The 14,082-nt window shown below is 42.8% G+C and overlaps 1 protein-coding gene across 3 annotated transcripts in view; it reads right to left on the reverse strand.

Annotated features, from left to right (window-relative positions):
* The window catches only part of VWA3B (von Willebrand factor A domain containing 3B), a 136,134-nt gene that overhangs the window by 105,734 nt on the left and 16,318 nt on the right, over positions 1-14,082 (reverse strand). For all 3 annotated transcript variants that reach the window (XM_066579205.1, XM_066579188.1, XM_066579196.1), the window contains exons 6-11: positions 13,550-13,719; positions 6,914-7,005; positions 4,901-5,011; positions 1,721-1,914; positions 1,335-1,489; positions 1,011-1,149 (exon numbers count right to left, since the gene is read on the reverse strand). In XM_066579205.1, coding sequence (XP_066435302.1) covers positions 1,011-1,149; positions 1,335-1,489; positions 1,721-1,914; positions 4,901-5,011; positions 6,914-7,005; positions 13,550-13,719 — 861 coding nt within the window. The remainder of the gene's footprint in view (positions 1-1,010; positions 1,150-1,334; positions 1,490-1,720; positions 1,915-4,900; positions 5,012-6,913; positions 7,006-13,549; positions 13,720-14,082) is intronic.

Raw genomic sequence — 14,082 nt, forward strand, 5'->3', positions numbered from 1 at the left:
AAGCTAATGTTGTCACTTTCATTTGCACTGAGCAGGTGAAATTAAATCACAATGTCTTACGCTTCTTAACTGGACAGATTGTTAAGTGACTTGAACTCAGGATTTATTCACACAAGCATCTATATCATTAATACTGAGTGTAGGCATGTTGGGATATGATTACTGACCAGAGACATATGAGAGCACTATTACTAAACAGAGGCTTGCAGGTGTATTAATACTAATGGAAGGGATGTGGAGACATTATTACTAGAGATGAGTGAACATACTCACTAAGGACAAATACTCGAGCGAGTATTGTTCTCTTTGAGTACCTGCCCGAGTACCTGTGAGAAAAGATTCAGGTGCCGGCGGGTCCCTCCTGCAACACACCTGTGCCGGTCCCTCCTGCAACACACCGCTCACCCCCGCCGGCACCCGAATCTTTTCTCACGAGCGGGCAGTTACTCAAAAAGGACAATACTCGCTCGAGTATTTGTCCTTAGCGAGTATGCTCACTCATCTCTAATTATTACTGCGTGTATATGTAAGTAGTTACTGCGTATTTGGTGTGATTACATTTTTTTTGTAGTCATAGCCACTGTACTTATCACTTGCTCAAAAAAAACTGTGACCAATTGATGTCACTTTTTTTTAACACTGTCTCTTGGCTTCATGCATAAAAAACTTGTATTCGCTGCATTTTTTTAATGCTTCCATAAACTTTCATTGGCAAATTTGGTCTATAAATACGGACTAAAATAGGACATGTTCATTTTTTTTTTTCACCCAAAGAAAAACCCATGTTTGAATACCCCAATGTAGATCAATTCTGTTGTATGCTGGACAGATAATGCACCCGTGTGAATGAGCCTACTACTTTTTGTGCATTGGGCCCCTTTGCACTCTTCTGTCATCCTTGTATACTTTATTTAGAAAATAAGTTTCCATTCATAAAAAAAACAGCAGCTAATCTTTCCAGCGGATGAATTCTACTGAAAATATTTTTGTGTCACAAAATAATAATTTACCTGCAAAAGCTGCAATATTTTCTCTTTCACTAAAAACAGCTTGTCCTTCATGGAAAGTGAGGTATCAATGAGAATATAGATGTGATCCTCCAGGATAGTACCAAACAGCTCTCTACTTCCATTCTGAAGCCATTCGATCCTAAAAAAAAAAAAAAAAAAAAGGGCCAAATAACATATGTTCACAAAACTGCGACATCAAAGTAAAATCTTGTGGTTTTAAACTTTAGATGAGAAACGTTCCCCCTTACATATCAGATCAGCCATTTCTAAGAATCTAGATTAAGACACGCACAGGCACAAACAACTGCTCTCCAATCATATCACCTTCTATTCATTTTGTCCAGCACGGTCTTCATTCTCTCCTCGTACCACCGGCATTTCTCCTTACTGATATGCACATGGGCCACTGAGCCATCTTTCCAGGGCACATGGACAAAACCGTCGCAGTACTTGGCGTTTATCACTTTCAGATTGTTTTCCTGTAGGTTGCAGAGAAGACAGGACATGCGTTTAACACTTCTCAAAGCACTTAGACATTGTGATATTCAGATACAAGAACAAGGTGTAAGCATACTTAGTGGTGAGATACACCTAAAAGCCACAAAAAATGCTAGTAAATATTGAACGTTTTCAAGCATTTTGTAAAAAGTCGATGATTTGCTGGTGAAAAGTCCAGGCCTGAGTGCAGCAACTCTTCCAGCCTCACTTACTGCATCTGTCTGTATGGACTCATCCTCTGGCTTGCATTTTATATCAGCTATTCCATCGCTGTGACGAAAAGCGCAGTCAGCGAGGGCGTCATAATACAGCAATTTCTGAGCTTTTAAGCCAAACGTCTTTAGCCATTCCTTGGAGCTAACACAGTCTTCAGAAGTCTCCTCTACCTTATTGCTGTTGTTCTTTTCTAGGAACACATGGAGATAATGCACAGAGGTCACACACTCACATTTGCATATATACTATGTAACAATGTAGTAAGGGGATGAAAAAAAGTCTTGGTTTGAGCTTGACTGATTATATTACAGTATTTACAGCCCAGGCTGCTCTAGGCTCAAAGGGCCCTTTTAAACAGCAAGATAAATCGGAAGGAGCATGCCGCCAGCATTTAAAAAAGTGGTTGTGTTTTGTTCTCTTGGCATGCATTTACACATTTTATTTTAGTTTGCATTTTTAGATCCGCATGAAAGATCCAGTTAGTGGTAATCTAACCACTTATTGTTGATCGTTTGCTCGCTGCATGCATTTACACCATGCATTTGCCTCCGCTCTGTTAGGTTTCCGTATATTTGGTCAGGAAGATAGTGAAGTCTGGGATGGAAGCAGCTGAAGTCTTTCTGTTCGCGTTCCGTTTTTTTTTTTTGTTTTTTTTAAACCCCATCAAAATAAAAAATTAAGAAAACGTATTTTATTTCAGTTTTACATCCTTCAAAATGGAACAGAGAGATAGAAACCCTGAGCTGAGCCCTAACACCCCTGTGAAAGCAGGCTAAGGCCGGTGGCACACAAACAGATTTGCATTGTGGAAACCGCGGCCAGCGTCTGCACTGAGGATCCAGAGCAAATACCGCTCAGAACAAGCTATGCAAAATTGCTTTTCCTGCACAATCGCCGAAATGAATTGCGATTTCTGTGTGCAGAGTGAAAATCGCAGCATATTCTAGTTGTGTGGAGTCCGCACGGACAGCTTCTACTGAAGTCAATGGAAGCCATCCACCCGCGGCCCATCCATAACTGATATTGCAGATAGGTCGCGGGTACCTGCGTCATCGTCTAGCAACGGCCAGGAAAAACACAGATTTAAGTAAAAAATCTGTACTGCGCATGTCCGACGGTGAGCTGCTGTGGCTATCCACAATACAGATGAGGTTGAAAGAAGGCAGGTAGGCAAGGGTCGCCGGCCGAGGTCAAGGCCGGATTCCGCCATGGGCTCCCGCATGTGGAATCTGACCCGTTTGTGTGCAGCCAGCCTAATGGTGGAATAATTGGTGGATTATTATTACTACTATTGCATCAACTTCTTTACTGTGTGTATTTACTTATATAACACGGCTGCCTATCTGTCTAAAGGCATCCTGTTGTTAATTGCTAATAAACCACATGCATGACTGTCTATAGGTGATGTTTTCATGTTGTTGTTAACCCATTTACAACCCCATGACGTACACTGACGTCCTGTGCACGCAGGGTTTGTATCTTGCTGGATGAGGAGCCAATCTCGCTACATACGCAATAGGGGTAAGCCATGTTTGACAGCCGACACCTGCCGATCGTGACTGTTATACTTTAAATGCCACTATCATTTTTGAAAGAAGCATCTAAATTCCCCGATCTGTGTTTAAGGTTCCCGAATGTCCTCTTCCCTGCGCGATGAGATGGCAAGGTGCCTTCTGAAGGTCCCCAGGGCTGCCATGACTGATTGTAGGTGATGTTGTCATGCTGTTATTAACCCCTTCATGCTCCAGGGCATACATTTACATCCTATTACTTTTTGGAAGAAAACCAAGGTATTAAAAGTTTACCACCACCCCCCCCCCCATCCGCTTTCCCATATTTATAATAAAAAAAAAAAAGAAAACAACAACGTTCACCATGCGGTGTAAAAAATACATATCTTTGGTAGATAAGACTTTTATGGAGATACCAAACATGTTTTTAGCTTTTTTTTAATTTAGATTCTTTTATTATAAATATGGGAGGAAAAAAATTTTAAAACTTTTATTACTTTTTTATAATTATTACACCTTTTTTAAACTGATTTTTTATTTTTTTCTATAGTCCCTATAGTGGACAAGAACTTGCAATTGTTCTTGCAGTACGATGTTAGAGTTTATTGACTGGCGTATATTGACGGGGTTTTCACGACCGGAAGATATACGCTGCCCCTCTGATGCATTGCAATACATCAGTGCACAGGGGCGTATTACCACGGCCTAAAAGTGCCCGATGGGGCACTTCCATGCCGGCGGCAACTTCATAGATTCCTATGGGAGAGCCTATGCTAGCTGCTGGATAAGGGAGGTGGAAGGGAGTTTAGCAGCGTGACTGCTAAACTTCCTCCCCCTTCTCTTCTCCTCTCCGCCCCTTGCCGCTGTTTGCAAATGGCCAGAGGGGAGGAGAGAGCGGGTGAGCCGGCGAGGGGAGGGAAGGGGGAATGTCTCCCCAGGCCCCACAGCATTGTGGCCTCAGTGTATATGCGCTGGGCCCTTTGCCGTTCAGGCATTTTTACGGCACCGGCGGGCACACATGAAACACCTAGGGCCGTGTAAATGGGCCCTAATACTGTGATCTGTGGCATGGCTTGATAGACAATCTGCAATGGCAGCACTGGGTGCTTTCAGAAGGCAAATGCACAGCACCCCGTGATCTCATTGTGGGGTGGAGGGAGGTTCAGGACCACCGAATATCGACGGGCAGCATTTAAATGCAGACATCAAATTTGACAGCAGCATTTAAAGGGTTAACAGCTCTGATCAGTGGTGTAAGAAACAGCCGGCACCTGCATTATATGGAACCCCCGATCCCCCTCCATACAAACCGTGAACCTAGATGATGGGAATGTATGTCATGGAGCGTTAAGCGGTTAATAAGCCTAGTTTTGAAGGAGTTAAGGTTTATTTCATGTCTTAATTTACTTATTTTACAATCATTTGAATTTCAGTATTGGATTGTGACACAGTTCTGCAATACAATTACACAAATGGAAGGATGCTACTTGTACTTAGCCAAGACAAACATTTTTTGTCCTTTTGCTAAAGTGTCTTTCCTTTTTAGAATGAAATTTTAGAAGAAAGAGGAAGGAAATGGTATGAAAATGCAGAGCATGGCTGACCTTGTAAGTGACCTTCCTTTGCAGTGAGATATAAGCAAGTCAGTATACTAATTATACTTACCATCTTCTGGGTTGTAGAAAGTTTGCCATATGTCTTGCAGTTGTTTTAAATTCTCCTGGGCTTTGCTCAGCTCACTTCTAATCATAAGCTCGTCCTTCCTCAGATCAAGTTCTAGAAAGAGTTTTAGTTGATAATTTTGAATTCAAATAGATACAAATCACCAGTAGTAAACACCTTTCTACATACATTTTCACTCCATGATCACCAAGATCTCAAACAAAGGAGCTTGCACATTTTAGCTAGTAAATATGGAGGACGTCTGGCAGTAAAAAGATGCAAATTTTGTTGCAAGGCAGAATTTCTGACTATTCCTTTTTTTTCCCAACCCCTTCCCCACCTCCCCACTATAGCAAAAAGGGGGCATGGCCTGACAGGAAGGAATGTATCCACCCCAGAATGACAGTTTTATGTCTAATTTATACCATAAACTGGAAAAAATTATGCCAGAAAGGTATACCAGGTCGGACCTGCTGTTTAGGCGCACAGAGTTGCTGGAATGCACGTAATACATGTATGAGTTACATCGCATGCTGGAGAAAATTATACTAAGACTGGCGTTGGAAGCATAGTAAATTTCCCCTACAGGAACAGGAGAAGTCCCAGAAGATTGAAAAAGTGCAAATGTTGTCCTTGTCTTCAAAAAAGGGAAGAAGGTGGATCCAGGAAACTACAGGCCTGTGAGCCTGACTTCTATACCGGAAAGATCTTTGAACAAATTATTAAACAGCATGTATGCAAGTACTTGGATGAGTAATTAACCAGAGCCAGCATAGGTCTGTAACAAACAAGTCATGCCAGACTAATCTAACTTCCTTCTATGACAGAATCACTGACTGGGTTGATCAGGATAATACGGTAAAAATAGTGTATCTTGACCTAAGTAAAGCATTTGACAGACCATGCTTATTTTTAAAAAATGGCCAAATATGGGATTGAGAAGGCAACTGTTAGGTGGGTTCACAAATAGCTGAGTGATTGTACTTAAAGAGTGGTCATAAAAGGCTGCACATCCAATTGGAAGAATGTGTTAAGTGGGGTACCACAAGGCTCTGTCCTGGGCCCAGTTTTGTTCAACATTTTTATAAATGATCTGAAGGAGTAAAGTGAGGGGAAATTTATCAAATTTGATGACACAAAGCTAGGAGGGATAGCTAACACTAGAAAAGAGAGAGGTTTAAAAAAGATCTAGAAAAACCTGAACAGTGGGCGTCGACCAACAGAATGGTATTTAACATGGAAAAATGCAAAGTCCTACATCTGGGCAAGAAAAATGAAAAAAATCACATACAGAATGGAAGGAATTGGGCTAAGTAGCACATGTGAAAAAGACTTAGTAATAAATCACAGACTGAACATGACTCAACAATGTGATGCAGCAGCAAAAAATGCAAACACAATTCTAGGATGTATTAAGAGAAGCATACTACTCTTCCTAAGTCAGACCTAATCTGGAATACTGTGTACAGTTCTGGGCACCACACTTTAAAAAAGACATAGACAAACTGGAGCAAGTTCAGAGAACAGTTACCAAAATGGTGAGCGATCTGCAAATCATGTCCTATGAGGAACGGTTAAAGGATCTGGGATGGTTTAGCTTGCGTCCAGCTCCCTCTTTATGGCTAACACTTGTGCGATCTTCCTTGAACTTATCTATCCATTCAAACACATTTCTTTGCGGCAAAACACTTTCTCCATATTATGCTCAAAGTCTTTGATAAATATCGGCACCAGACAGACCTTCAGACCACAAAAAAAGACTGCACATTGCTCTTCTTTCATGCAAATCACAAGGTGGGCAGCCATTTTTTTCTTGCACTGCAGTCACAAATTAACTGACGTAACATGTTCAAACCTGCACAGCAATGACTGGGGAGACAGTGACCCACAATAGAAAGTCTTACTATAACTGGAGTGCGGACAATTTTTGACTTGTATGAGGGTCATACTGGTTGATCCTTTTTCCTGATTAATACAGCTCGTTCTTGGAAGGTTCTATACAACCAGTAACTTTACCTGGGAGATTTTTCGATGCCCCTGGCACATCTGGATATCCATTGGGCTGATTTGTCTTTGTGTCTTTATTTTTCTCCAAATACACATGGAATCTGTTAGGAATAATACCATACTTATGTAATATAAATTTCTCATCCATTATAATTAAGAGACAGGTCAAATATCTTGCTGTCTTGGGAAAACAACCCTAAACATTTCACATAATGAAATATTGGAGCTTTTTATTAACAACTGCTGCAGTTATATTTATTTGCTCTCTGAATTGAATAAAAAAAATCATAATGACTGCAAAGTAATTTAGGGTTTACAATTACTTTATCACAGAGCGCCGTGCCCCGTTTATCTAAAAGAAATGTATATTTTGGTAGTTTAGTAGCAGTAATAATAATATGCAGCGCAAATGTGTTCATGTGAATAAGCTCTTAGGCACAAATATGTTTTAATTAGTTTTTCACAAAGTCACATGAAGGTGGACATAGCAGCCCATCAAAACAACTGCAATCAGCAGGTTTTCTGCCTTCAGGCAACATTTAACATTTAGGGTAGACACCCACTGGTGTTTTTTCTCCACTGCGCTGCAAGAGTAAGTGAAAAGTCTCGCAGCGCAGTGCGAGAAAAACGCTGGTAAATCGCTGGAACATCGCCAGTGTTTTCAATGGGGCCAGCGGCAGCAGCGCTAGCCCCATTGAAAACATAAGGAGAATACCGTGGACTTCCGCCACAGCTGTCACAGCTGTGGCAGGAGTTTCCTTCATCCCCGCGGGGACCGCAGGGATGAAAGAATCCTCTGCCACAGCTGTCACAGCTGTGGTAGAAGTGCAGAATGATATCCCATTGTTTTCAATGAGATCGGCACTGCTGCTGATCCCATTGAATGCAGTGCTTTCTGCCAAGCCCCGCAGTATGATTATCAGGTAAGGGCTTGAAATATAAGCCCTTCCCTGAAAATCATAATTTACTGGGTAAAAAAAGAAAAAAATCTTTACTCACCTCTCCGGCGCTCAGACGCGTCCTCCGGCTGGCTCCCCGGCACTTCTGTCCAGCACTTTCAGCAGCCGGGGATTTAAAAATCGCTGTCTCCTGAAAGGGCTGTGCTGATTGGCTGACCGGTCAGCCAATAGCAGCTAGTGCCTGCTATTGGCTGAGCGCTCAGCCAATTACAGATAGTGTTTAGCTATTCATTCATGAATAGCTAAGATAGTGCTATTCATGAATGAATAGCTAAACACTATCTGTAATTGGCTGAGCGCTCAGCCAATAGCTAAGCACTAGCTGCTATTGGCTGAGCCCTCAGCCAATCAGCACAGCACTTTCAGGAGGTGGGGATTTTTAAATCCCCGCCCGCTGAAAGTGCTGGACAGCAGTGCCGGGGAGCCAGTTGGAGGACGCGTCTGAGCGGCGGAGAGGTGAGTAATTAAAAAAAAATATTTTTTTACCACTTATTGATGATTTTCAGGGAAGGGCTTACATTTCAAGCCCTTCCACGAAAATCATACTGCAGGGTTTGCTACAAACCACTGCTTTCAATGGGACCGGCAGCAGCAACGATCCCATTGAAAGCAATGGGATAGCATGCTGCACTTCTGCCACAGCTGTCACAGCTGTGGCAGAGGATTCCTTCATCCCTGCGGTCCCTGCGGGGATGAAGGAAACTCCTGCTACAGCTGTCACAGCTGTGGCAGAAGTCCACGGCATTCTCCATATCTTTTCAATGGGGCCAGCGCTGCTGCTGGCCCCATTGAAAAGACTGGCGATACCCCGTTCCTATTTTGGAGTCTTTCCTGCGCTGCGAGAGTTTTCACGTGCTCTCGCAGCACAAGAAAGAAAATATCGCCAGTGGGTGTCAGCTCTTAGGGTTGCACTTACTTTTCAAAGTGCAGTTCCTGTATTTTATAGATTATTTATTACTTTTTTTAAAAACAATTCCAGCCTAAAGCCTACCCGAGTTTTCAACAAAGTTTATAACATTAGCAGGTTCTCCTTACCCACCGATTTGCCTTTATTTACACCCTGTCTTATGTCTATAAATTCAGATTTTTAAGTGGTCTCCCTCATTTTTCTGTTGCTCTGCTGTTTGCAATCTACTTTCAGACATGTATCACTGTCCTTCATTTCCTTTTCTAAAATAATGTACACACATATGTCCTGCAAAAACAGTAGAATCAGAGATTGTGGAGATTGCAGACACACATGTCTGTCAGCCTGTATATGCAAGGGCGCAGTCTGTGAAGACCGCTATGTTAGAGTGGCAAAGAAAACATTCAAGCACTTCTGTATCAACAGAAGCTCAATACCTAATGACAAGCAGTAAATTACAGAGGTAGCTAAAATGGAGACCCCTAGTGAAAGCCCCTTCAAAGTTGATTTATAGTGGTAAACAAGAAAAGTTTTAATAAAAGTACGGGCTTTTAACAAATGATCTTCCTGATTTAACCCCTTAGTGACGAAGCCTGTTTGCGCCTTAGTGATGGAGCCAAATTTTGGAAATCTGACGTGTCACTCAACATAGCATAACTCCGTAAAGGTTTTGTATATCCAAGTGAATCTTACATAGTTTTTTCGCCACATATTGTATTTTATTTAAAATAGACCAATAGAATTTGTGTATGTTTATTAAAAGTAGCAGTATTGGGAAAATTTTGACAAAATTGTCATTTTTTCACATTTTCAACTGTAATATCTCAAATATGTGCAAACACAGTGTACAAATTTTTGATAGGATATATATTTCCATCTGTTTACTTTATTCTGAATGCACATTTTAAAAATCTGTTTTTTTTAACCATTTAGGAGACATACAAATTTAACATTACTTTTCAGCATTTTGAGGAACACTTTGTTTTCTTACAGCAAGCCAAGTTTGCAAAGGCTAATGGGTGTCAGAATGATAGATACCCCCACAAATGACCCTAGTTTAAAAACTACACCCCTTAATGTATTCACTGAGGGGGGTCAGGAGTATTTTGACCACACAGTTTTTTTTCAGGAATTAATTCAATTTAGGAGAAAAACTAAAATTTCATATTTTTGCAAATATGTCTTTTTAAATACATATTTTTTCCTATAGTGCACATGAAAATGAGGATTGACACCCCAAAATGGATACCCCTGTTTGTCTTGTGTTCAGAAACATACCCATTGTGGCCCTAATCTTATATTTGGATGCACAACGGGGTCCAAAATGAAAGGAGTAGTCGGTGCCTTTCAGAAATTTTGCTAGAAGGCGTTTTAGGCCCCATAGCACACTTGTAGAGCTCTTGAGTAGCCAAAACCACAGGGAACCCCCACAAATGACCCCATTTTGAAAACTAGACCCCTTAACGAATTTATCTAGGGGTGTACTGCGTATTTTGATCCTACAGTTTTTGAATGAATTCAAGCAAAGCAAAGGGAAAAAATTGTGATTTTTGTTTTATTGGCAATTCTGTCATTTTAAAAACAGCTTTTTTGTACAGCACACACATGAATAAAGACTTGCACGCCAAAATAGATACCCCTGTTTCTCCCGTGTTGAGAGACATACCCATTGTGGCCCTAATCTACTTAAAGGACACATGGCTAGGCCTATAATAGAAGGAGCACCCGTTGGATTTAGGGGTACAACTGAATAAATTCCTGGCCCCATTGCTCACTTGTAGAGCCATTGAGCGGCCGAAACAATGGAGAACCCCAACAAATGCCCCTATTTTGAAAACTAGACCCCTTAATGAATTCATCTAGAGGTGTACAGCATATTTTGACCCCACAGTATTTGAATGAATCTAAGCAAAGCAGAAAGAAAAAATTACGATTTCCATTTTTTTGGCAATTGTGTCAATTTAAAAACATTTTTTTTTGTACAGTGTACATAGGAATGAAGATGTTCACCACAAAATAGATACCCCCATTTGTCCCGTGTTCAGAAACATTCCCATTGTGTCCCTAATCTACTTATAGGACACATGGCAAGGCCTATAATGGAGGGAACACCTGTTGGATTGCAGGACACAACTGAATAAATTCCAGGCCCCATTGCTGACATGTATGGAATTAAAAGAATTGCCACCTTAAAAATAATTCCCCCACACACACACACACACCATTTTTGTCGTTCCCTAAATCTTAGATAAAAGCAATAACGTGAACTGTGTGGTATTTCTGAAGACAGGGGTAATTACGGAGGCTGGTTGGGATGGGCACATGGGGAAATAAAACCGGGTATCCCCCCTCTTTTCATGCTTTTTGTGGGGTATTTCTTGATCGGCAGGGATGGGGTGTAAAAAGTGGCGCTCTGCGAGGCTTCATAGGCTTGCTGAGGTGCGGCGGTCTCACACAGAAGGCGCTCAACAAGCTGCTCCTGGAACTGCAGGAAGGCGAGCGTTCCTGGAGCTTCTTGTAAATTGCGTATTACAGGCCGCAGTCTGAATAATACCGGGCTCACACTGCCTTATGCTGAATCAGCAGATCCCAGCTGTGAACTTGGCCGTGGCGCTGTGTATGGCCATGTAATGTACTGTGCATAACTGCCTACTCACACAGGCGGTCATGCGCAGTACACTTTTTTTTGTTTGTATTTCCCACACCGTCGCTTAGCGATAACCCAGGTACCCGCAGCCTGTACACAATGTAGTTGTGTATGGGCTGCCGGTATATCCAGCACCATGGAGCACAATGGGCTCTATGTCACGGATATCCGCGGTAAAATAGAACATGCTGTGTTCTGTTTTCTGCGAGTGGATTATGCAATTCCGACTCGCTAATGTGAGCGGAATTCTGTAATCGAATGATGCATGCGGAATCTGTAATTCCTATTCGGTCATGTGAGACTGGCCTAAGGTAGATCGCTACCTTTTTATCACGTGACCGGGGACCGCAGAACGAGGTCACTGCTCCAGGCACTCGGCGACCGTTGATCGCCGGGAGCAAGGAGATTTTAAATTTCCTGGGCTCCCCGTCTCCTGCACATGTGTCCGCTGTTTTGCTGTTGGTCACATGTGCAGAATCCGGGAAAGTTCACGGAGGAGGGTCACGTTGGGGTTCAAATACGGAGGCTTCCGGGAAAAAGTCTCATTTCCTCTCAGCAATCGCATGGGTGAGGGGAGATGAAACTTCACCTTTTTTTTTACTGTTACGTTATCGCCATTATCCATTGGATAACGGCGATCATGTGACCATGAACCGCTCACCACAGCCCCCCCGTGAAATCTCCAGGCTCGCAGCTAAGTTTTGTAGCCAGGAGCAGGGAGATTTTAAATTACCCTGGCAATCCACAGCTTTTGCGCATGCGTCTGCCATCCTGGCGACAGGTGTCACCTGTCCTGGCGCAGAAGCTGGGGGGAGATCCACGGATAAATCCGGGGACCGTGGGTACATCATTTCATCCTCCCTCACGGATGTGATCCGTGAGGGAAGATGAAACGTTTGCTTTTTAAGCTTTTTTTAAACTTTTTAAAAACTTTTTTTTTTAACTTTAAATGATCACTGTTATCCATTGGATAACAGTGATCATGTCCCTGGTGACATCTCTCTGCTCCTGTCTACACATGGCAGGCGCCCGATGATTGACATTGGGCGCACGTGCGCAGAAGGGGATTTCAGGTCCCGGAAGACCAGGACATCGCAGAGGACTCGGGGTGAGTATTTTCACCTTCCCCATGGATCCGATCCATGAAGAAAGGTGCAACTGGCACTTTTTTTAAAAACTTTTTTAAACTTTTTTGCTGTCCCCAGTGACTTCTCCTTGTTCCCGGCTACCTTCAGGAGCCAGGAGATTTTAAATTTGCTGGGACTCCCGGCCTTCTGCGCATGCAGAACGTCATTAGTCTGGCGCGCATGCGCAGAAGAGAGGCATGGAGCGGTCATGTGCTCAGCCAAGAGGGCTTTAATCTAAAGAGGATTCATGTTTTTACGTCCTCTAGGATTAAAGCCCATTTAGCTATGACGTAAAGAGGCAATGGGGCTGTCACTAAGGGGTTAAAATGCTCAAATTCCGCACCGTAAAATCACCCGTCCTCACCCGCGGCATGCTCTATTTGCAGCGGGTGTACGCGCGGACGGCTTCCATTGCAGTCAATGGAAGCCGTCCGTCACGCTATCCTCCGCTGTAGTGTGAAACCGCTTCCCCGCCTACCGCCAGCCGCGCCATATGACGCGGCCGGCGCGTCATGTGACGCTGTGGGCGTGTCATATGACGCGGCCGGCGTGTCACGCGCTCTATTGCGCATGCGCGCCGTAGCGTCATGTGGGACCTAAGACTCCCTATCTGAAGGTAAGTATTGGGGTCTCTGGGGGGCGCTGTAACGGGCTCCCCCACGGAATTCTGCAGCGGAGCCCGTCACGGCCATGTACAGCCGGCCTAAGCATACTTGAACATGAGACCATCTGATTGCTCAATATAATGCAGCACCATAGTATTGCATTATACTGTATTCTGATAGACAGCCTATTAAGATATGCCACAGCCACGCCTTGATAGGTAATCATTAATGACATCCCTGAAGGCCTTCAGAAGGCCCTGGGCTGCCATGACAACTGAACAGCACCCTGCAATCTCATTGTTAGGGGGCTGATCAGGGCATTTAAAGTGTTAACAGACATCTGATTCCATAAACAGCAATCTCATTGAGCTGAGATCCCCCAAGATGTCACATTACATACCTTCCTGATGTCTGATGACTTAACTCACTCAACATTGGTACATTTGTGGTTTTGAGTGGATTATAGCAAACAACATGCAGTGGACATGGACTGTTTTCTATACGTTGCTTCAATTTCTGTATCTTTGCCACAGGAACATCCCCAGCAGTGAAGTAATAAATAGCCTCAACCTGCAATATAAGACATATCTCTAAATATATTACATAGGTCACATTTAGATGTACACGTTTTACAAGACTACCATGAGTACATATAGGTTTACCAGCATTTGGGGTTAAGAATCAACATTGCTTAAGGAACTAGGGATCACATGATGCTTAAAGGGGTTGTTCCGCCGCCCATAGTGACTTTTTTTCTATTAATGCCTTGAAGAGTAAAAGCACCATACAATACAGCATTACACATAAAGAACGATATTCTGCTAACCTTTTTATTCCTTATCTCCTCCTTGTAAAGCTGACCTGTAAAATCATGCAAAGATGGCGCCACCCAGGTAATTCCCATGATGCACTGCTCTTTCTCCTCCTCAGCGT

This window comes from Eleutherodactylus coqui, chromosome 1 (genome assembly GCF_035609145.1).
Source record: "Eleutherodactylus coqui strain aEleCoq1 chromosome 1, aEleCoq1.hap1, whole genome shotgun sequence".
Classification (NCBI taxonomy): domain Eukaryota; kingdom Metazoa; phylum Chordata; class Amphibia; order Anura; family Eleutherodactylidae; genus Eleutherodactylus; species Eleutherodactylus coqui.